Below are 21,563 nucleotides of genomic sequence, written 5' to 3'. Positions count from 1 at the left end.
TCCATTCAACCGGAAAATAAGAAATAAGTAAAGCTAGTGAAACAATGCCACTGTGCTAAATCAGGCAGCACCTTCACAGCTGGCATGACATGTCATAAGAACTCCAAAAGCAGGAGAAGCCTTTTATATTGGCTGTACATTAAAAATTCTGTGCTTTGCAAAACTGGGAGATTATAACATTTCTAATAAGAAGAATTAAATATTATCGCTACCAATTACCTTAATTCAAACTGCAGGTCAAATATTGCCTTACTTTGTAATAAACAACTTGGACATGTCCAGTTTAAATTTGAAGTCTGTCAAGTAAATTATTATATTAAATGCTAAAAAACTATATTTTTAAAATTTATATTTTTCAAGTGAAATGCTTTTCATTATAACATTTATTTATCTTTTATTATAAGTAAACGCTACTTCCAAAAAAAAAAAAAAAAAAAAAAAAAGGGATTTTATGTTCAATGTTTTTAAGAATGTTACCAAGTATCACTATTTGTATCAAGTTTCAAAAATTAAAATGACTCAAACTATAGTATTCCATTAGGACTTGCCTTCATTCATCGCCTACAAGTATACAACCGATCCTTTAATGAATGAACTATTATTATTAAAAGAAGACTGAGGTATACACAGATTCAATCAGCATTAGTGTGTGTGTGTGTGTGTTAAAAGATAGTTTTAAATGATGACATACTGCTTGGAGCTGCTGGCTGAATGTTTGCTGTACAGGATGCTTGGGTAGGTGGGTTCTGTATATCCCAAATGGACCCCGAATCTGGAACGGACATGGAACGCGTCACTGGAGGCAAAAGGCTCTGCTGCTGTTCTGGAGTTCTGCATAAACAAAATGTGTGAAATGTTAAAAAAAAAATACTATAGAGGAGTCTAGGAGGACAAACTATGTTTAAATTATAGCATTGATGACAATCATCATTCCTTCTACTTACTGAATACTACTACCAATAAGTTTGCACATTTGGCTCACCTGAGCTTGAGGGCTTGTTGCAGGAACAGGTTAAGTTGCTGTTGCTGCTGTGTTGGAGGAGCAGCTGAACTGAGCACAGCTTTTTGCTGAGCTAGAGCTTGAGCATACTGCTGCTGCCTGCAAACACATACACACGAACCACGGAGGAGCCAAGGTTTGAGTTAAACAGTTCGAGTTATTTATTCATGCAAATTTAATTACTTTATAGACATTGAATAGCTCATGAGATACAGGAGCTAAATAATTGTCATCTATAGCATCTGTGTTTATAAAGCACACCAACCATCTTGCAACTAAATGTCTGATCTGTCAGCTGAATACTGAATTACACAGGACAGCACACTGGCTGTTTCATATTTCCAAATGATATGTAGTGCTAATGCCATCACTTTTAAATTTTAAAAAGCTTCAACAATTGGATGCTGCTGTTGATAGTATATGGGATGTAGAAAGTGGGGAAAAGTGATGGAGATGACATCTTACCTGATTATGTACTGGTACTGCAGTTGCTGAAGCTGATAGATGCTTAGAGCATTTAGCTCCTGCTGTCTCTTTATCCTCTCCTGATCAGCATCTCCCTTTACACACACACACAAGTCTCAGTGATACACTAGCGTACTACAAACAAAGTCAAAAGCTGACAATACAGCACATGAACCAAACCTCACATGCAAGAAGTCAGAAATGTTTTAGCAGTCATTAAATCACATGCTAAAGGGAAATCAGATTAGGTTGAATGCCAATTAGCAACTATATTTTATATAAACGGCCATGACAAGCCAAGACAATAGCACTGAACTAGCATCACCCATGGCTAACTGACAATCGCTTCCTGTTGCCTCATGTACCTTAGTACATGTACTTAGTACTATTAAACCCAACACATGAACGAGGGTTTGCATGACTACTTATTTTTACTAGTCGACCAGTAGTTTAAAAAAGTAGTTTACCAGTCAACGAGTCTTTTCCTTAGTTAAAAGTGAAAACTGTTTCAGGACGATGCAATTTTTAAGCCGTTTTATTTGTGCAGCAAATAACCCATCAAACTCTGCTTCAATTAACACCCATATACGGGCTACAAATTACAGTTCCAGCTTCAATGCTTTTTTAGGCTACACTGTTAACGATGAAAGTCAAAATAAAAAAATGAAAAATAAATCAGTGCAACAAAATTTGCAAAGCAATACATTTGTGTATTATTTACAGATGCACCAGCTCTATTTAAGGCTGTGCCACTTCTTAAAACGCACTCATGTGGAAGAGCTGGCAGCACAGCTGAAATCACTGATTCTGAAACTGAGAGTGCACAGCCGATGCTACTTGTGGCTGACATGTATGTACTGTATGTGCAGGGAGGGTGGGGGAGGGTGGGGGAGGGTGGGGGAGGGTTCTCCATACCAAAAGGTGGCAGTAGACTGAATATCTAATGAAGAACTAATCCAAAGGAGGCAGTATCAAAGAACAACAAAGCATGTGTCCTATATCACATACTATAGTAACTACATGATTTGTCACTATAGTACATAAATGTAAGGAAACGGTATGAAATTGAAATCAGTTTTTAAAAAAACTAGGTAATTTGCTTTGCCAATTTTATTTGTCTGCCCTTGAGTTCAAATTTTTTCTGGTCTTCAATCCTTGAAAATAAATATTCATTCTGGTTTCTTAAAAACACACCGTAAAACTTTTGCCTAATACTACTAGCTCAAGCTAGAAAATTATTGGGCAATGCCTTGTAGGCGATGTGTTTCACTCATGTATTTTTGTTTCCCATCACTGCACATAAAAATCAATTCTCTATATATATTTTATGGTAATTTAAATCTTGTCTTGTCTCTTCCTACCTGCTCAAATTAACATATTGATAGTCCTACAGGATTTCATTACTCATTCTGGTTTAAAAAAAAAAAAAGAAAAAAAAAAAAAAAACAAGGCTACCTTTTGCCATTCCCTGTACATACTTCAGAGGGTAGCTTCTGAATGGTTTAAACATAAATTTCCGATGTATCTAATTCCATTAACAATATTAGAACACTACACCACTGATCCTGGGGTACTCTAGCCTGTCCTAACAAGACCAAAGACTTTTATCTGCATTTCTTGTCTTGGGTATAAGTGCAAGCTCTTATTACCAGTATAGGAGGTAGTGGAGGGCCAGGGGCAAAAGGCACTCTCCCCCACATCTTAAAGATTTCTCCCAGAGGATGGAAACCTTCGTCACAGCCCCTTTTCACCAGCAGGGTCATTGTGAAATACCCAGCCTGGAACCATTCCGACATCTCATGATTACTGAACGGACCTGTAATCCAAAAAAAGGAAAAAAAAAAAAAAAAAAAAAAAAAAAAAAAAAAACTTAAACAACAAAGACAACCATCTATGTTGCCAAATTACAGGAAACAATAAAGTGGTGTTGAGCCACCACAAACTGCCAGACCAGCTTTAATTTGCCTTGCCATAAATTCTACAGGTCTCTGGAACTATACTGGAAGGATGAACACCATTCAAATCTATTCCCTGGTGTTGTGATGACTGTGCTGGAGAGTGCTATATAATACGTCATTCAAAAATCACCCACAGGTGAACAATTAGATTGAATCTGGTGACTGTGAAGGGTATAGCAATTCATTTTCTTACTCATCAAATCATTCAGTGGGCCCTCATGCCCTGTGGATGGGGCACTGTCATCATGGAAAATACCACTCTCATCAGAAGAGAAATCATATGTTCAGTATGTTCAGTACATTCAGTATGTTCAGTTAAGTGGACCCAAACCACAGGAGTAAAACAGGAAGGAACACGATTTTTTACTTTAATTAGTCATTCATCCATAGTGCTGTTCTTCTTCTGACATTGTTTTTTGCAATCATACAACTAACTTGTTCTACACCATGCACCCCTTTATTGAAAAGCTGGCTTTAAAGGTGAGCATGCCATTTTGCAGTGCTAGTTTTCACCTTGAATCTCTCCCTGAGGATCCTTGTAGTACCACTTGAGAGCAGCCTCATGAGATGGTGGCAGGCAGCCAACTTTGGGCCGCTCTGCACTCTTAGCCCCCAAACGCTCATCATCCACACCACCATCATGTAGATAAGCCACCATTTTCTCTGCTTCCTGTCAGGGGAGAGATGACAGACCACAACCATTAGATTTTATTTTTTGCAGATGTTTTCACAACATTAAAACCATTTGCCCAATACTGTGTTGGTCTCCTTGTGCCGACAAAACAGCTCTGACCCATCGTGGCATGGACCAGACCTCTGAAGGTGTGCTGTAGTATCTGGCATCAAGACGAAAGCAGGAGATCATTAAGTCCTGTAAGTTGTGAGGTGGGGCCTCAATGGATCAGACTTGTTTGTCCAGCACATCCCACAGATGCTCAATCAGATTGAGATGTGGGGAATTTGGAGGCCGATTCAACACCTTCAACTCTCTGTCATGTTGCTCAAACAACTGTTCAATTCTTGAACTTTGAATTTTTGCCATGTGGCAGAGTACATTATCCTGCCGAAAGAGGCCTCTGCCATTAGGGAATACCACTGCCATGAAGAAGTGTACTTGGTCTGCAACGGTGGGATGTGTCAAACTAACATCCACATGAATGCCATGATCCAAGGTTTCCCAGCAGAACATTGCCCAGACCATCACACCGCCTTCACTGGCTTGCTTTCTTCCCATAGTGCATCCTGGTGCCATCTCTTCCCCAGGTAAGCAACGCGCATGCACATGGCCGTCCACATGATGTAAAAGAAAACGAGATTCATCAGACAAGGCCACCTTCTTCCATTGCTCCATGGTCCAGTTATGGTTGATTACATACATACATAATTATATATATATATATATATATATATATATATATATATATATATATATATATATATATATATGTAGATACACATACATATAAACACACACCCCGATTAGCCATAACATTAAAACTACTGACAAGTGAAGTGAATAACAGTTGACTATCTTGTTACAAAGGCACCTATCAAAGGGTGGGATACATTAGGCAGAAAACGAACATTCAGTTCTGAAAATTTGACAAGGGCCATATTGTGATGGCTAGACGACTAGCTGGATCAGAGATTCGCCAAAACGGCAGGTTTTGTAGGGTGTTCCCAGTATGCAGAGGTTAGAACCTACCAAAATGATCCAAGGAAAAACAAGTGGCGCCCAAGGCTCATTGATGCGCATGGGGAGCGAAGGCTAGCCCATCTGGTCCAATCAGAAGAGAAGAGCTACTGTAGCACAAACGGCTGAAAAAGTTCATGCTGGCTATGACAGAAAGGTGTCAGAACACACAGTGCATCGCAGCATGTATGAGGCTGCATAGCAGCAGGCCGGTCAGAGTGTCCAGGATCACTCCCGGCCACTGCCAAAAGTGCCTACAGTGGGCACGTGAGCATTAGAACTGGCATTCCAGGAATGGTTTGAAAAACATGACAAAGAGTTCAAGATGTTGACTTGGCCTCCAAATCGATCTCAATCCAATCGAGCATCTGTAGGATGTGCTGGACAAACAAGTCCAACCCATGGACACCCCACCTCGCAACTTACAGAACTTAAAGGATCTGCTGCTAATGTCTTGGTGCCAGATACCACAGCACACCTTCAGAGGTCTTGTGGAGTCCATGCCATGATGGGTCAGAGCTGTTTTGGTGGCACAAAGAGACCTACATGATATTAAATATATATACAAATACACACACACATCAGACATATACATTTTCCTCCCTAAAGGAAACTTTTCAATTTCCTGGCCAACCTGCTCAAAATGTTTGAGACCCTCATCCTCATCTGCATCTGTGGCCATGGCTGCAATTTGGCCAATGGGCGACATGATGCTCTTTGGGAAAGGGAGTGCATCAGGTACTGCCACTGGCACCTCCACTGGCTTGGGATGAGATACGATTTGCTGGGTGGGCAACACAGGGAGGGACGGGGCTGGAAGATCTAAAACAATTAAACAGACAACAAAGACACAACAGAAAAGTAAGCAAGGGTTCTAGAGTTTGGGTGTGCAACTGCTGATCATTGCGAGCCTGTGCAGGTTTTACAAGAGGTTTTAGCTAGGATTATTTGCCAGATATAAAAATGAGCTTTCATTGGACATAGTTGTTATCCTCTTTTATAAACTTTTCTGATGTAATATACACTCTACAAAAAGGCAGCACATCATTGGCCAATGTTTTGTCTTATCAGGATTGCACATAAAAGATATTATTCAAGTCTAGCCAGCATTTTTATTTTCTCTCAATATTTTTTTGCAGGTAGGAGAGTTATGAGACATGGTTTGTCAAGGCTGGTGTGGAAGAACTTGAGTGGACTGCACAAAGCCCTGACCTCAACCCCACTGAACACTTTTTGGATGAATTGGAACACCGACTACAGCACACGCTAATGCTCTTATAGTTTGGAGTGTGGCTTGGCAATACCCACGTCCAGGTTCCATAATCTAGTGAAAAGAATTCCCAGAAGAGTGGAGGTTATTTTAAGAGCATAGGAAGACTACATCTGTAATGGGACGCTCAACAAGCTCATATGGGTGTGATGGTCAGGTGTCCACAAACCTTTGGCCATGTAGTGTATTTGCGTGTTGCAAATTTGCGTGTGATTCTGAAAATGCCACCTGTCACGCATGCAAGCCAATTAATTAATAAAAATCCTGATCACACAACAAGCAGTCACAGCAGTTAACTACAGAGACAAAATAAAGACTCTAGCCAGACTCAAATAGTAACTTTTACACAAGATGCGAGAAACGTTGACCAATAACTTGATGACTTTTTGTCAAGGGTACAAACACAATATGCTACATCATATATTCATTAGTTTCTATTAATCTGTATTAATGCACTTACCTAGATAACTAGTCAGTTAGGTTTCCAGGCAACTAAAATATAGTACTGAGGGGATGGACTGATTTGCCCATCCCTGTACACCATCAGGAAAGTAAAAGCGCCAATGTTTTAGCCATCTAGAGGCTCCACAGTTAATGAAGTGTAGAAGTCAGCACAATGTATTTAGCCTACATATAAGAAATCTTTGTGCCACTTCCTGTGCTAATTCAGCAAATTAAGAGGTTATCATCATGCCATATCTTAAGAGTAATGCCATTCTGCAAGCTAGCAAGAACAATAAATTGGTTAGCTTGCCAATGGCTGAAAATTTAACCCAAAATTATTACATACAGCCTGTGACTAATGTCTGCAGGCAGCAGTTACTCCAATCACTGGCACTATGAAATATATGAACCAGCTGGAGCATGTAGTTTTTTTTTTTTGCTGACCAGTGACAGAAAAACAGCCCCTTTGGCCTGGGCACCCAGATTATGTATTCACTCTAACACCCTAATTATGAAGGGTCTTGCTATAGAAGACTTTGTAAATAATTATATTAATTTTTAAATCAATAGTTATGCTGTATATCAATATGTCTCTATTCAGAAATACTACTTTTGGCTGTTTTGGAACCTTACTCTTGACAGAGAGCAAATGACAAGTACTTATTCCATGATGGAAGAACTAATCGTTAGCTTTACCTGTTAGTGTGCTGAGCGTATTTGTGCTGTGTGGTATGGATATAGGCAGAGCCGAGTGTAAGGGAGCTGGAGCAGGTCTGATTTCAGGTGCTGTTGCTCTCTCAGGCTCCTCCACCCTCTCTGACTGGCTGGAGGGCAGGGATGTAGACACAACTGGCTCTGGAGCTGGTGGTAACGGAGCGGCAGGTGGAGAAGCCTCTTCTGATTTGCCAGCATCTACATACAAAATCAAACACATCTTAACTCTAAAAACGAGGTACTGGTTACCAAGGTACGATAAGCCAGACAACCCAACAGATGGTTTTGTTTTCTTTCATACTATTAAAAGCATCCATTACATCAAATTTATGTTTACTTCCAATTATTACTATAATTACTATATAAAAACTATAATTAAATAATTACTATTGCAACATAGTCTACACTAAGACACTAAAATAATGAGCCCACTTCGCTTTACGAGAGGTCAGCTGAGAACTGAAAAATGTTTACTATCCCCCATACCATCATGCCTGGCAGTCTGGCGCTTGCTTTCAGGTTCATTAGGATGCTCTGCTTCATTCTCATCTTTCTCGCTGCACTCCTCACCCTCCTCCAGTGGACGGAACTCTAGCTCTGCCTCCTCAAGAATCGGCTCTGCAGGAGCTTTCTGATTGGATAAACAAAAAAGAGATAAACAAAAAACTAAAGCTATACATTGCCTGTCAGAGAGTGCACAAAAAGGAAGATTTTGAAAATATAAGAATCTAATGTTATAATGTTAAACACTGTTACAGGAACATAACTTGTTATTTGGTTGGTCCAATATCTAATTCTTATCACAGAATCACACCAGTTACATTAAACAGAATTGCATGGTAAAAGTATACAATTATACAATGTTAAAAGTGTGAAAAATGAGATGATAAGCAACACAATCCAATGCCTGTTTCTGGCTGCACTAATTATTGCGTTTGTTGCCATAATAGGAACACATAACATTTCAGTATTTAACTTTTGCTGTAACTGTATTATGTTGAAAAACCTTAGAACAAAATCCAGACAAGGCCAGAAAAATCAGTGCACACAAGCTCTGAGTGATGGGCCTCTCCTCAGCTCACCTTGAGTGGGAGAAAAGCTCCAGATGAGTCAAACGTGCCCGTCTCCTCCTCTGCGTCCTCCAGGCACCACTCAGGCAGTGCGTCCCTCTCGTCCTCCATGCTGCCACTGGCCGAGCGGGGCCGTCTGTACCCCCCACCACGCTCCTCCTCCCCACGAGAGTCCAATGGCAAGCGCCGCCGCTGATCTGGCTGTTCCCGCCATCCCCCAGCCAAGCGTGGCCCATCTTCAGAAAATCGGACAGAGAGTTAAGTTATAGGGACCTGGAAAACATTATACAGCCTGGTGCCCTACTTCTGGTTGGAGTTCTCGTCACTTGGAAACCACTCGTTGCTGCTGAGGATAGCCCCATATGGACAGCCTAAAGATACATGAGATTACTGTGACTGGTACCTCTTAGAAACCACAAAGATGGCTTTGGACTGTAATTTGCCACAAACCGCCTCCATCAGTTAACAGTTTGATAACTTAAACAAAATAGACATCATGTTAAAACTATTTCCTGGTTACACAATTGCACTTTTTGACCATGTAGTACAGAGTTATAGAAAGGAAATATTTATAGTTGCATTCTTATCTGTTGTCACCCAGATAAGGATTCTCTTTTGTGTCTGGTTCCTCTCAAGGTTTCTTCCTCATATTGTCTCAGGGAGTTTTTCCTTGCCACCATTGCCTCTGGCTTGCTCATTAGAAATAAATGTATAAATTTAAAATTTATATCCTGAATTTATATATTTCTGTAAAGGTGCTTTGTGAAAATGTTCAGTGTTAAAAGCGCTATACAAATAAAACTGAATTAAATTATAAATGTGGTTTGGGGGGGGGGGGTCAGAGTGAGCTAGTGGGATTGGGAACTGATAGGCAGTTCCAAAAGAAATATATAAAATAGGCACAACAGAAACATGGCCTCACAGAATTACACTTATTTCAAAATGGCAGAGTCTCAAGGAGTGAAATACGTTGACAGCTGGACTCAATCAGAGCAGTCAATGATTTGCTGACTGACAAAGCTGATTCAACATGTTGAGCGTATGTTATATGAAGGCAACAGCATACAGCAAGCTGTATGCTACTGTAATCATGGGAACTCTGACACCAGTGGCTTCTGTCTGGCTACAAATAAATCGCTGCATGGTGACACAGACCTGCTGCACACTACTCTTACACCACTCCTAAAACTATATAAACATTCCAATCAAAATTTATGCATGCAAATCAGCAATAGTGTAGTTAAACTCACTCAGGAATGCCAATCATTAGTTCAAGGGAACAGAACTGCATCAGGATCTGCTTGACCCTAACACAGTCAGGGTTGTGTGTGTGTGCAATTATAAGACTCCTGGGACATCAACTGCCATCACTCAATAAGTGCATTAACATCCATCCTCTTGATTTATACTGGTTAATTACAAAGTTGTGTATAATTTCATTCATTAAAATGGAGGACCCAAGAGACAATACAAATGTCTTGACTGTTTGAAATAAAAAAAAAAAAAGTCATTGCCAGTCGTCAACTGAGACAAATCTGACAAACCCTCAGGAATCCACTGCAAAAATTTTTCTTCTTTCCATTTAAGAGAATCGGTAACATTTGCCATAAATGCCATTCTCCATTCTTCTTAGCATGGCAAAGATGTAGTGCAGTTGAGATTAGAGAACAATTAAACAGAAGGAGGATGGAGATATCGAGATATGAAGGCTCCCACCTGGACTCGGTGGGCACCATCTCTCGTTATCCCGGCGGGAGCCTGCTAGACGCCAACCGCCACCCTCCTCATCCTCACCGTTCTGTTCATCACGCGACAGCCGCCAATTCTCACTCTCAGAGCGCGTGAAATCGTGCTTTCGCACCAGGCCTGTACCACCGTCCTCGTAATTCGCCCGCACTGTGTGTGTATGTAAGAGTGTGCGTGGGGGGCAGAGAAACAAGGAAAGAAGAAAGAAGCAAAGACAGAAGTGCAACATTAAATTAAATTGGTAACGTTGGCACTCAACCATATAGAATCACTCACAATAGCCATGCAATAAAATTCATAACTATAAAATCTAGCAAAACTAAAGCTGTTATAAGCAGTGGTTATACTTACAGTGGTTGAGCTGAAAGTGGGCTGGAGCGCCATCTAAGAGAATGAAAGAATAGAAATTAATTCAAGCATGCGAGGGACACTCAAATTCCCAATATTAAACACGTAAAGAGGTTGTAAATAGGTAAACTGAGCAAATATTTGCTGTACCAACCTGGATCTTTTCGACTTGGCTTTTCAAATCTTCTGTCTCCCCTTGATAAAAGGAAAAAAGACCATACAGTTGTGTCAGTAGTGACAGCGGATGGTGTTTAAAAAATAAAAACAAAGTTCATTGTTTGGTTGCTGATGTATTTATAATACAAGTCTTAATATCGTAACATAGCTTTTAATATCTCAGTAAATAACCGGGTTGCTTCGCCATAAAAATGACTGCATATACTTTGTAGTCTATTGGAAGTGCACATTACTTAATGATATTAAAATGCAATGTCTTGGGCTCTCAAGTGGCACTCTGTAGTAGGGAGATCGTAAGTCTAAATCTGAATTTTGGGCAAAAAACCAAAATTGGCCATGCTCTTTGGATAAGAATAACAGCGGCACTAGCCAATTAGCAGATGAGGGCAGATAGCACTGTCCTCCAAGTTTCTTACACTGCCCTGTGGTGTAGACGACAAACAACACTCACTAAAACATAAAAAATTAAAAAAATCAAATCATTTTTGGCCATCGATAAAAGTGTGAAACCTGTTACTGTGAACTTATTCAGAACATTTAATATCGATTAAACAGTCCAATTCTTGGGAAATAACCATTAATTAATAATAATTCATTATTATTTCCAGTTATTCTGTTAAGAATGATTTAGGTTTCTCTTAAATGGAAGCATCTGAATTTCGTATTGAACATCCCCTTATTACCATAAGCCTTCTTTCTTGGAGGGCTGATTTTCACACATACTAAAACAGACCCATGCTAACAGCTCATTTTCTTCAAGTGCAAAAGTGAAAGTGTTGCTTTAACTATTTTTTCCCCCTTTTCTAAATGTGGATCAGATATCACAAATACAGCTGCTGAGGTCCAAAGATTTCTGCTGTAGGAGTAAAAAAATGTGTTTACAGATTCTGACCATAGATCAGTAGTTCTGAATGGTCAAGAAGAATCAGGCAATGTGAGAGGGTTACCTTTCCTCCCAGCTCTGAGAACGATGCATCTCTCTCCCTCCACGACCAAAGCCACCCTCCACATCATCAAAACTTCTTTGGTAAAACCCTCCTTCCCCCCTTCCTCGACCTGCAGGTGTAAGACATAACACACAGACACTTAAAATCATAATGGGCCACGACTACGCTGTATTGAGTTTTCCGACCTTATTCGGTTTTCTGGGCGTATCACAGAGTTATGTTCATATACAGTCAGGTCCGGAAGCATTTGGACAATGACAGAGTTTTTGTGATTTTTGAGAACATGGGCTCCAGACTTCAGGCAGTCACTGACTGCAAAGGATTTTCATCCAAGTATTAAAATTATGGTTATATTTACAATTATGTCACTTTGTACAAATACCTTTGAGCCCCTGAAAATGGAGGTACTTTGTTGAAAATGGCTGTAATTCCTAAATGGTAAATGCCATATTTTTTACACTTCAATCACATCTTGATTGTTTTATTTTAAATTCATTGTGGTGGTGTATAAAGGCAAAATCACAAAAACTCTGTCATTGTCCAAATACTTCCAGACCTAACTGTATCTAACTTTCCTACCCTATCAGAAATAATCATCTAATGCTACTTTGGTCAAATAGTGAGTAGTTTGTATGACATCTAGATGAGTTGTAAATGAACATGGTCTCAAATGAATAATTAAACTACAAAACAAAAATCATGTCATGCTGTTTTGGGCAGCAAGTAACAAAGCTATTCGAGTCACTTAGTTTGTAAGAAGTTAAACTACTTTTTTTTCGACCCAGTAGCACTGACAAACTATTATAAATTTTTAGGATACACAACATATATATTAATATATCCTGTATGAAGTCATCAAGTCTTCATCCTGCTTTTGGTTCACATCAAACACATTCAAGTTATGACACATTGGTTTACACCGATGATACACAGCTTCATGTTTTTCTCATTTATTCTGTTTTTTAGAGTTTGGGGAGGAAGATGGGAATGAAAGCGTGACTGTGGTTGAGAGTACTCACCGCGCCCACGTGAAGAACTTCGACCTCGTGGTGCCCCTGCTACCACACCTCCTCCTCGTCCGGTCAGGCGCAGCACTGCTGCACTGTTTACTGACATGGAGAAATTCCTCTGTTGAACACCACACACATAACATAATGTTAAAGTATGGCTGAGGCCAGACGTGTGGGCTAACATGGGCTACAAAAGCACCACATTTTACCATTTATCACCCTGAATAAATAATTATTCCAATTTCACACATTAAACACAAAATTGTGTGTTACGTTGCCTGTTTTTCTAAGACTGTTGCAGTGGTATTCCTGTTTTCTTGGCCTCTTGGTGTGGCCTCTGGTACGTTTGCTATTTGGTTTGGTTTCACACGGCACATAAATAAACAAACTAAAAGGCGTGTACATCTGAAAAGGTATTCATGAAACTCAGAAATGCTGCAATAGAAACCACTAAAATCAGCATAGAGAACACGGACCTGGTGTTAAATATCAATATCATAATTAACAGATAATTATATAAATAATTACAGGGTGTCCCAAAAGTCTCAATGCTTCGGAGAAATTAACACTTTTTGGCAAAATGTAACTTTGATGAACTCGTATTTACACATATGGTGTTATGCATGTAATTGCATGTCCATCGCAACCTTGCGACAACTTTCCGATCCAGCCACGAGAATGACTGCAGTACATTCTTCTTTTGTCAAAGGCATTCTTAAAGGCTACCTGAAAAACTATATAATATAAACTAAGTATGAAAAATTTTGGAAGACATTTTGCCAAAAAGTGTTAATTTCCCTTATGTATGGAGACCTTTGGGACACACTGTATTTTAAAACACAGTGTGTATTGCATTACTTTCTCTTATTGCTTCTCAGTCCAGAACACAACCACATTTCTGGCGCACTACAGCTCAGTTTATGCCACACTGGTCGGTTAAGCAGCTCACATCTACAAAAAAAAAAGGCTGCCTGTAACCCAAAAAATGGACTATATTTGGTTCACTTCCTGCACGTGCGACGATTTTGGGTCAAATAGCTTTTTCACCCAGATATTTTGGTGCATAAAGTTGTTTTTAGGGGCCACGTCCTCACCTGTCTAAACTACCTGCACAAACTGAGAAATTGCACCAAAGCTTGATTCAAATAGACTAAACGGTACATAAGTGAAAGTATCCTTACTCGCTCATGTCACACATCCTCTCTCGCTCTTTTAAAATGCATGGGCCAACAGGCTTAGTTTTTGCTGTATCATCATAAAGTATAAAATCATAAGTAACAAATACCAACGATTGGGACGCAGAGCGCAACTGACCTTGCCTCTTGGAGAGGAGGTTTTTCCTGTTGATCAGAGAAATACTAGCCAATTACAGGCATCTGTTAACTACTGTATATAGAAAGCGCAATTAGTGCTCTCCTCCAAGCAATTCAGCTGCCCCAGTCGTTCAAAAAGATGTGGTGGCTGGTTTCATGTGTTGCATTCCTGCCCTCACCTTCCCAGACTGATTGCAGTAGTGGAATAGAAAAGAACTAGCTGGTGGGAAAGAACTGGCAATACCCAACTGGGAGAAAACAAGGTATATTTTTCAGAAATCATACACCATTTTTCATGGTGTTACACAGTATATTCTCTCTGCTGACAGACCAACTTCCTGGTCTTGTGCTGTAACATTTCAGCTATTAAATATAATGTTAAGCTTTAACATACATGTAAAAAGAAAAACATGATAAGCTTTGACATTGGACAGTAGGCGTTCTTCTCAGAGCAGCATAGCTTGTGCTTATGCTAAACCATAAGCATGGATTATACTTGTGTCAAGCGTTAGTTGAAACACCCGACCAACCTCACCTGTTCTTCCTCTGTAAATGAGACTAGGGCCAGCGGGGGTAGGGGCTCCTCTTGTAAAATAGGCAGAAATTCCTTGTCATGTAGATCTACAGGAATCTATACCAACAAACCATAGGCAAGGTTGAAGTAGGACATCCATACTGAAGTATGACATCAGAAAAACAAAATCCAATATGACGGTTCAAATATGAACCACAACAGTGAGTGGGCGGGTGCTCCTGAACAAGCGTTTTCCTGAACAATGAATGGCACGTATGATCAAAAGTATGTGGACCATGACCCCCATATATGGGCTTTCCCCGAAACTTTGACGCAAATTTGGAGGCAGACGAGTGTCTAGATTGTCTTTGTATGCTATAACATTAAGATTTCCTTTCACTGGAACTAATGGGCCCAAACCTGTTTCATCATGACAACGCCTCTGTGCACAAAGCGAAGTCCATGAAACCAGGATATGGTTTGCCAAGGTTGGTTTTGAAGAACTCAAGTGGCCTGCACAGAGCCCTGACCTTAACATCACTGAACACCTTTGGGATGAATTGGAATGCCAACTGCACAATGGGCACAGATCCCCACAGCCATGCTCCAAAATCTAATGGAAACTTTTCCCAGAATAGTGGAGGCTGTCACAGCAGCAAAGGCGGAACAACTCAATATTAATGCCATGCCTTTGGAATAGGAAGTTCACCAAGCACATACAGGTGTCATGGTCAGGTGTCCACATACTTTCAGCCATATAATGTATGTCTGCGGTCTCATCCAGTTCTAAGAGAAAAACTGGACGTTTCAGAATAGACTTGTCAAGGTCATCTCTTGCAACAGCTTTGTGTATTTTTGACAGCCCTTTCTCATTTAGGTAGTTTCCATAGTATAATTTAGTTTGATTTTCATGTTCTGTCTTAAACTTTATGTTCATATCTTAAACATGTTTATGCTGTTTTTGCTAAAGCAGCACTTAAAGGTGCAATTGAAAATGCTATATTATGTTTGGCTATGACATATTTAAAGGTAACAGACTGAATTAAGCAAGATGAGATGCAATACGAACACCATAACTCTTTAAAGTGCCATCCATGGACTACTGTCTACCTTGTTATCCTTTACATAAAGTGCAAGCATCTCCTCTCTCCCATAGCGATAGTCTGCAAGTTTATACTTTGGCAATGCAGGCGAGAGTGGTGGAGAAGCCACACTGCTGCTCCCACCTCCTCCAGACAAAGCACGGAGCCTGTGTGTGTGAGAGAGGTGCATTAGCTGAAAAAATGAGCTCATCAATTATTTCTAATACTTTTGTATAAAAAAAAAAATCAAAATATTCTGATTTCAACAATAACTTACCATTCTGGTCCAAAGTTAAGTGTCTGGGTTTCTGCCATTTTTCCTAGAAAGTCTAAAGATAGTAGAAAGATACAAATTCAAAACGATATACAAAACATTTAACAGGAGACTTCTCTATATTTATATGTATAACAATAAAGTAGAAAAATGTACTTCGATACATTCAGTTAAGACCAATATAAGAGCATGTCTATACAGTAGGCATGTGCCATGCTGATTTTCCCTGATCGTGATTATACATTTTAAAATATTGTGATAAACAATTTAATCATCCAGAACAGTGGGTCTAAAAAGACAAGAAAACGAGCATTTCCACATTTCAGTTTTAAGGTGAGTACAGGAAGGCATAATATTACAAGCTATGCAGTCGGAAATTGTGGCAATCTTGAAAACTGAATGGTGTATTTTTAGGTGATTCTGCAGTTTTTTGCAGAAAACAGTTAACAAAGCATAATCTTTTATATAATCAGTTGTCTAATGATGGCTGTCGAGTTCTCATACTGCTCACAGGAGAGCATGGGTCCAAATAAAAGTGTACTTAATCTCTTTCTAATTATCATCACCATTAACATAATTTGTAACAAGTTAGATCTGACACTTTGCTTTATGCCTGTTTAATCTTTTGAGTCAAAATCTTTGTCTTTATTTTTTTTGAAAGCATCCCTAACAAACACTCTAAACTGATGTTACATATATACATGTCTATTGTTAGCTAAGTTATCCACCAGAGTATGTTCTTTATTTCATATTAATGAACTCAAAACATTCTCCAGTAGCCTTGAAAGAAAATAAGCGAGAGCACAACAGAAGTCGAGAACCTGTGGTTGGCAGAAAGATCCTGTTCATCTCAGAGATCAAACCACCTGCATAAATCACTACATATTCTCACGGTGATTGGCTCATGCCCCATTTTATTAAAGACTGCTCTTTTGGCATATATTTTGAGTGGTAATTCATACTAGCATACACAGATGTATGTAAAATTGTATAGGGGCTATAACAGTCATAACAGTATTTCATATACCTGTGTATTTTTTGTTTATTGATGAATCTCTCACACACACACTCCCCACACACATACTAACATGTGAACGTGGGAAATTTCTGACCTATATTCAAATATGATTATCAGATAACCCATGTTAAATAAAACAATAGATTTAACATATATAGCAGTATAATTTGCATCTTATTCTGTAAATGTATTATGTATCCAAAATGCTCAAACATCTACTGCAACTGATACAACAATAAGTCGACATTTATGCGTGCACTCACTGTGAAATTAATTTTCCATTTGATTCTAGCAGGAAGCACTTTACGTTTGCCTGTGGTTGATGCTAGAAAGAAAAGCACTGTCATGATTCAGTGCCATCTTGTAGGCTAATCTACATTAAAACTCTCCAGACTCCCAGGCTTAAGGTTACACAAAGACAGTAATAGGTGACAAATGTGTGTTATTAGTCAGCTTTTTTTTATAAACTACTACTGTGGGGCTCTTCTCACTCAAAACCATTGACATCAAAGTTCATTTCCTTCTAAAGTCTGACCTCAATGCCTAGACTGCTGCTGTAGCCAAAGCTATTTTAAGGACTCACCCAATTAGGGAAGGGTGTTCTTGTTGAACAGAGACAGCTTCATTTGCCTGAGAACTTTAACATAGAATAGAAATGCTATGCAGAAGCTCTAAATTTCACAACAATAGTTAGAGCAAATATGTAGGTGATTAATTACCATACATTCAACATCAACACATTGTGGCTGTTGAAAGTTGATCAGAAAGCCCAAAAATACTGAAGGTGCTTTTAAAAATAGAGTTTTAAACCATTACACCATTTAGATAGTGTTTTAGGAGTGCTGCACAAATCATATTTTTAATCAGTTTTATCACATTGTGATCTTAAAAGTTGGAAATCATAGCATGCACAACCTCTATTACCTGCACACGGCAGAGTGGCTCTTTTCAGAACAGGTAGCGTGTGCTACAGAGCATCAAGGTTGCACCACCGCGAAACGGATTGTGCTTAAAACAAACATAACAAACGAAAACATTTGTTTGGCAAAAGTCAGCAGAGAGCAGGTTCTTTTCTTTCTTTGACTGTTGAGAGAAGAAAAAAAAAAAAAAACTCTGGTGACAGTTATTTCAGGAGCCAGTTAAACGTATTTGTCTACCAGGTAACTTTACAAAGGACAAACAGACCATACACATGAACTGCTTGTCAGGCACCCCTGAATTTGTAAGGACAGAAAGAGAGGTGGTCATAGCTGAGATGCTGCTGTGCTGTCCCTCTTTTCTGTCCCATTAAACCCAGAAGGACAGGACAGAAGCTTGTGTCTCACCTACTCAACAGGTCTACATAAAGGATAAAACTGACAGCGGCCTAATGGTAAAAATAAAACTATAACGAGCACCATTAGGTCTACTTTCCTGACATGACTTCAAACACCTTATAGTTGAACACAGGTCATATTACTTTACCACTTCCGCTACTGAGCTACCGCTACCACTGAGCAAACGGTGTCTATGGAGAGTGAGAGGCATCATGAAGGACATCTCTCAACCTAACCATGGACTACAGAAGCCTCTCCTTTTGAACAGTCTAAAACAACTTCTTCCCCTAAGCTGTCAATCTGCTGAACTCCTTGCAATCATCCTTCCCCCATTTCTCCCACTGCTCTTTGTACCTTGACTATCTATATACAACTTGCATAGTTTTGCACATTCTTCTACATGCATCTTACATTTAATTGTAATGCAGTGTCTTTGGATCCCACTCATGTCACTGGATCCATGTTCACTTGTACACAATTCCATTTGCACCTAGGTTCAGCTGTACTGTACTGTACTGTGTTGGATTACATTACTCCATACCCTGGGACTCATGTTACTCATATCATATCACTTTTTTATTTGTCACTTTGCACTTTACTACCATCCTACCTCATTTGTCTCTTTCTTGCATCACATCACTCAATATGCTACTTTGTTATTTGCACTTCTGGTTAGATACTAACTGCATTTCACTGGCTTTGTACGTGTACTATGCACAATGACAGTAACGCTAAATCTAATCTAAATCAATCTGCATAACCCGTGTTTACACAAAAGGTGATAAATCAGATATGCAATGAATATATCCTGCATATTTATTTTGAATTAATTTACTCAATGTGAATTTTAATTATTTACAGACACAATAGTTGTAAATCTTAGATTGTAAAAATGCCACATATATCTGAACACAATATAATGGTTTGATGACTCGTCATAAAAGGTCCACATTAACCTAGTTAGTCTACTGGCTCATAAGCAGCTACTCTATTGTGTTTAATGGCACAGGTGCTGGACAGAAAAATACTTTACGTCTGGCTTTTCCACAGAAGTCTTTTTCTGTGGCTTTTATATAGCATGCACTATGTAGTGCACTACCTAGGATGTACAGTGCACGTATGTTAGACCCTAGAGTGCCTAGATCAGTGGTTCTCAACCTTTTTTATTCAGTGGGCCGCACTATATCCAAGTTCAAGTCTCACGGGTCGCATATCATTTACATGTGACGTCACCAATGCAAACTAACCAGATATTAAGGTATCTAAATGCTTACAATTAGATTTATTATTATTATTAGAGAGTATAATTCTCTTTGTGTTTGGCAAGGAGCCAGGAAATTTTGAACGTTGCTAATGTCACGGCCTGAGACACTTTTAAGCTAGCTCGCATTGTATTCTGTTCAGCAATGACATTTTTTTCAAGACCAGTTATCTTGAGAGCTCTTTCCTGAGATCCAGGTGGATATTTCTTGTCAAAAGTTGCATGGGTGATATCGAAATGTCTTTTGACATTGTAAGTTTTGCATACACCCAGTATTTTACTACAGAGCCAGCAGAAAGGCTGTCCATCTCGCTCGTTGACAGCAAACTGATTCTTCCATTCTTCAAGCACTCTCCTAGCTTCACTGCTGATGCTGCGACTCTTCTTGTTTGCATATGTTCATTAGTATTTTCCTCACATCTTTTTTCTCCTCTAATAACAAATTTGTTCATTTTGATCGTTAATTGATGACTGTTTTAAATCTGCCAGAGCGCGCGCTTGTAATTGTGTGCGTTAACTGAAAACAATACATGATCACCAAAATTACTGAAGTCATTTGTAATTTGGCATAACTACACTACATATTTATTCAGCTTCCTAACAGTGCACGTACGCAACAGAAACGCGAGTAAAAGTGCTGCATTGGTACGCATACTCTAACACAGAGGAAGCTGGACTCTGCCAAGGAGTCAAAACTGGGCACAACACAGGCAAGCAGTTCTCGACTGCACAGATGATATTACACCCCCCCGTACTCTCCTCAAAGCTGAAATGGTGGTAATGTTTGTTTTCCTATCACCTAAAATATATCATTTTATCACAACTTTTTAGAATGGTAAATTGCAAGCAGGGAAAAAATTCTATATCGCATAAGCCTAGTATGGAATATTCACGGTAGAAAAAATAATTACACATTAGTTAATTTTTTTCAGAGAATATGGGTGAATAAATCTGATAAGTTCACTTATTGTCTCTGTAAATGACTCATTCCTTTAATTGGAATTTAATTGGTTCATTGGAAAATATCGTGCAGGTACAAACTGCAATTTTTAGCATAGACTCAAACTTCTCACTCTGGCTGGCTCTACATGTCAAACTTTTGTGCATCTAGTTACAGGTTACATTCCAATCATTTTCAGGCAACCTGAGAGTTACATGAAGTGATTCAACATAAATTTGCATCCAACACATGCCACAAATAAGCTACTTTATACGTTAAGCCCTTTGAGGCTTGTGCAGCTTTGACACAATTAGCAACAATTTGTTTCTTCTGATTGTAATTCTAATTTCCCCCAATATCATGGAGACACTAACCTGAATTAAACAGTAACAAAGTAAGAACTGCTAGCTGCTCTTTGGCAAACGTGTGATGGCTTTTGAGGACGATAAACTCTGTTTTTGTCCACAGTCTTGAAAATACTGAAAGCTTGAAAGATTTGAAATCACCTCAGATGTAACCTGTTGAGCACAAAAGCCCTTACTCTTCACACAAGCAAGCAGCCTTATGCATTTAAGTACGAATTTAATTTTTTAATGTACATTTTACATCTGTGTGTCCCAGATCAGAAAGAACATGAACAACCAACAGACATGAGATGGTGCTAATCACGTCACATGATTAATCGTAACATTAACAGACCACATTAAAAAGACAATGCAAACAATTTAACAACAGATTTTAGAACATTAAGACTTAAGCAGTAAACTGGAATCAAGCACTTATCCTTGCGGTATAGCTGAAATTAATCTAATGGGGGGGAAAAAAGCTGAAACTAACTTGATTTATGAGGTAAATGTCAATATATTCTCTACAGGGATTTTTACATTGCGCTTAACCCCTGGGCTATCATCGTTCTAAACCACACTTTTAACCCCAGGTAGAGGAACGTTTCACACTTGTAATTTAGAAGCGGCGTTAGCACCGCTGTTTACCTGGGGTTATG

General features: G+C 39.1%; 1 protein-coding gene across 4 annotated transcripts in view; it reads right to left on the bottom strand.

Moving 5' to 3' along the window:
- The window catches only part of gigyf2 (GRB10 interacting GYF protein 2), a 35,252-nt gene that overhangs the window by 11,714 nt on the left and 1,975 nt on the right, over positions 1–21,563 (bottom strand). For 2 of the 4 annotated variants that reach the window (XM_053227462.1, XM_034314760.2), the window contains exons 2-18: positions 16,029–16,080; positions 15,780–15,918; positions 14,691–14,786; positions 12,852–12,960; positions 11,833–11,941; positions 10,863–10,903; positions 10,712–10,744; positions 10,331–10,510; positions 8,627–8,850; positions 8,031–8,175; positions 7,527–7,742; positions 5,751–5,938; positions 3,937–4,093; positions 3,115–3,281; positions 1,466–1,560; positions 983–1,099; positions 692–831 (exon numbers count right to left, since the gene is read on the bottom strand). In XM_053227462.1, coding sequence (XP_053083437.1) covers positions 692–831; positions 983–1,099; positions 1,466–1,560; positions 3,115–3,281; positions 3,937–4,093; positions 5,751–5,938; positions 7,527–7,742; positions 8,031–8,175; positions 8,627–8,850; positions 10,331–10,510; positions 10,712–10,744; positions 10,863–10,903; positions 11,833–11,941; positions 12,852–12,960; positions 14,691–14,786; positions 15,780–15,918; positions 16,029–16,080 — 2,208 coding nt within the window. Of the gene's footprint in view, positions 1–691; positions 832–982; positions 1,100–1,465; positions 1,561–3,114; positions 3,282–3,936; positions 4,094–5,750; positions 5,939–7,526; positions 7,743–8,030; positions 8,176–8,626; positions 8,851–10,330; positions 10,511–10,711; positions 10,745–10,862; positions 10,904–11,832; positions 11,942–12,851; positions 14,404–14,690; positions 14,787–15,779; positions 15,919–16,028; positions 16,081–21,563 lie in introns of those variants that run through there. The other 2 variants (XM_034314761.2, XM_053227463.1) reach the window with 2 other exon arrangements.

Source organism: Pangasianodon hypophthalmus, chromosome 21 (assembly GCF_027358585.1).
Source record: "Pangasianodon hypophthalmus isolate fPanHyp1 chromosome 21, fPanHyp1.pri, whole genome shotgun sequence".
NCBI classification, from domain to species: domain Eukaryota; kingdom Metazoa; phylum Chordata; class Actinopteri; order Siluriformes; family Pangasiidae; genus Pangasianodon; species Pangasianodon hypophthalmus.
Note: the sequence above shows the minus strand (reverse complement) of the source record. Positions and strands in the feature narration are given on the sequence as shown.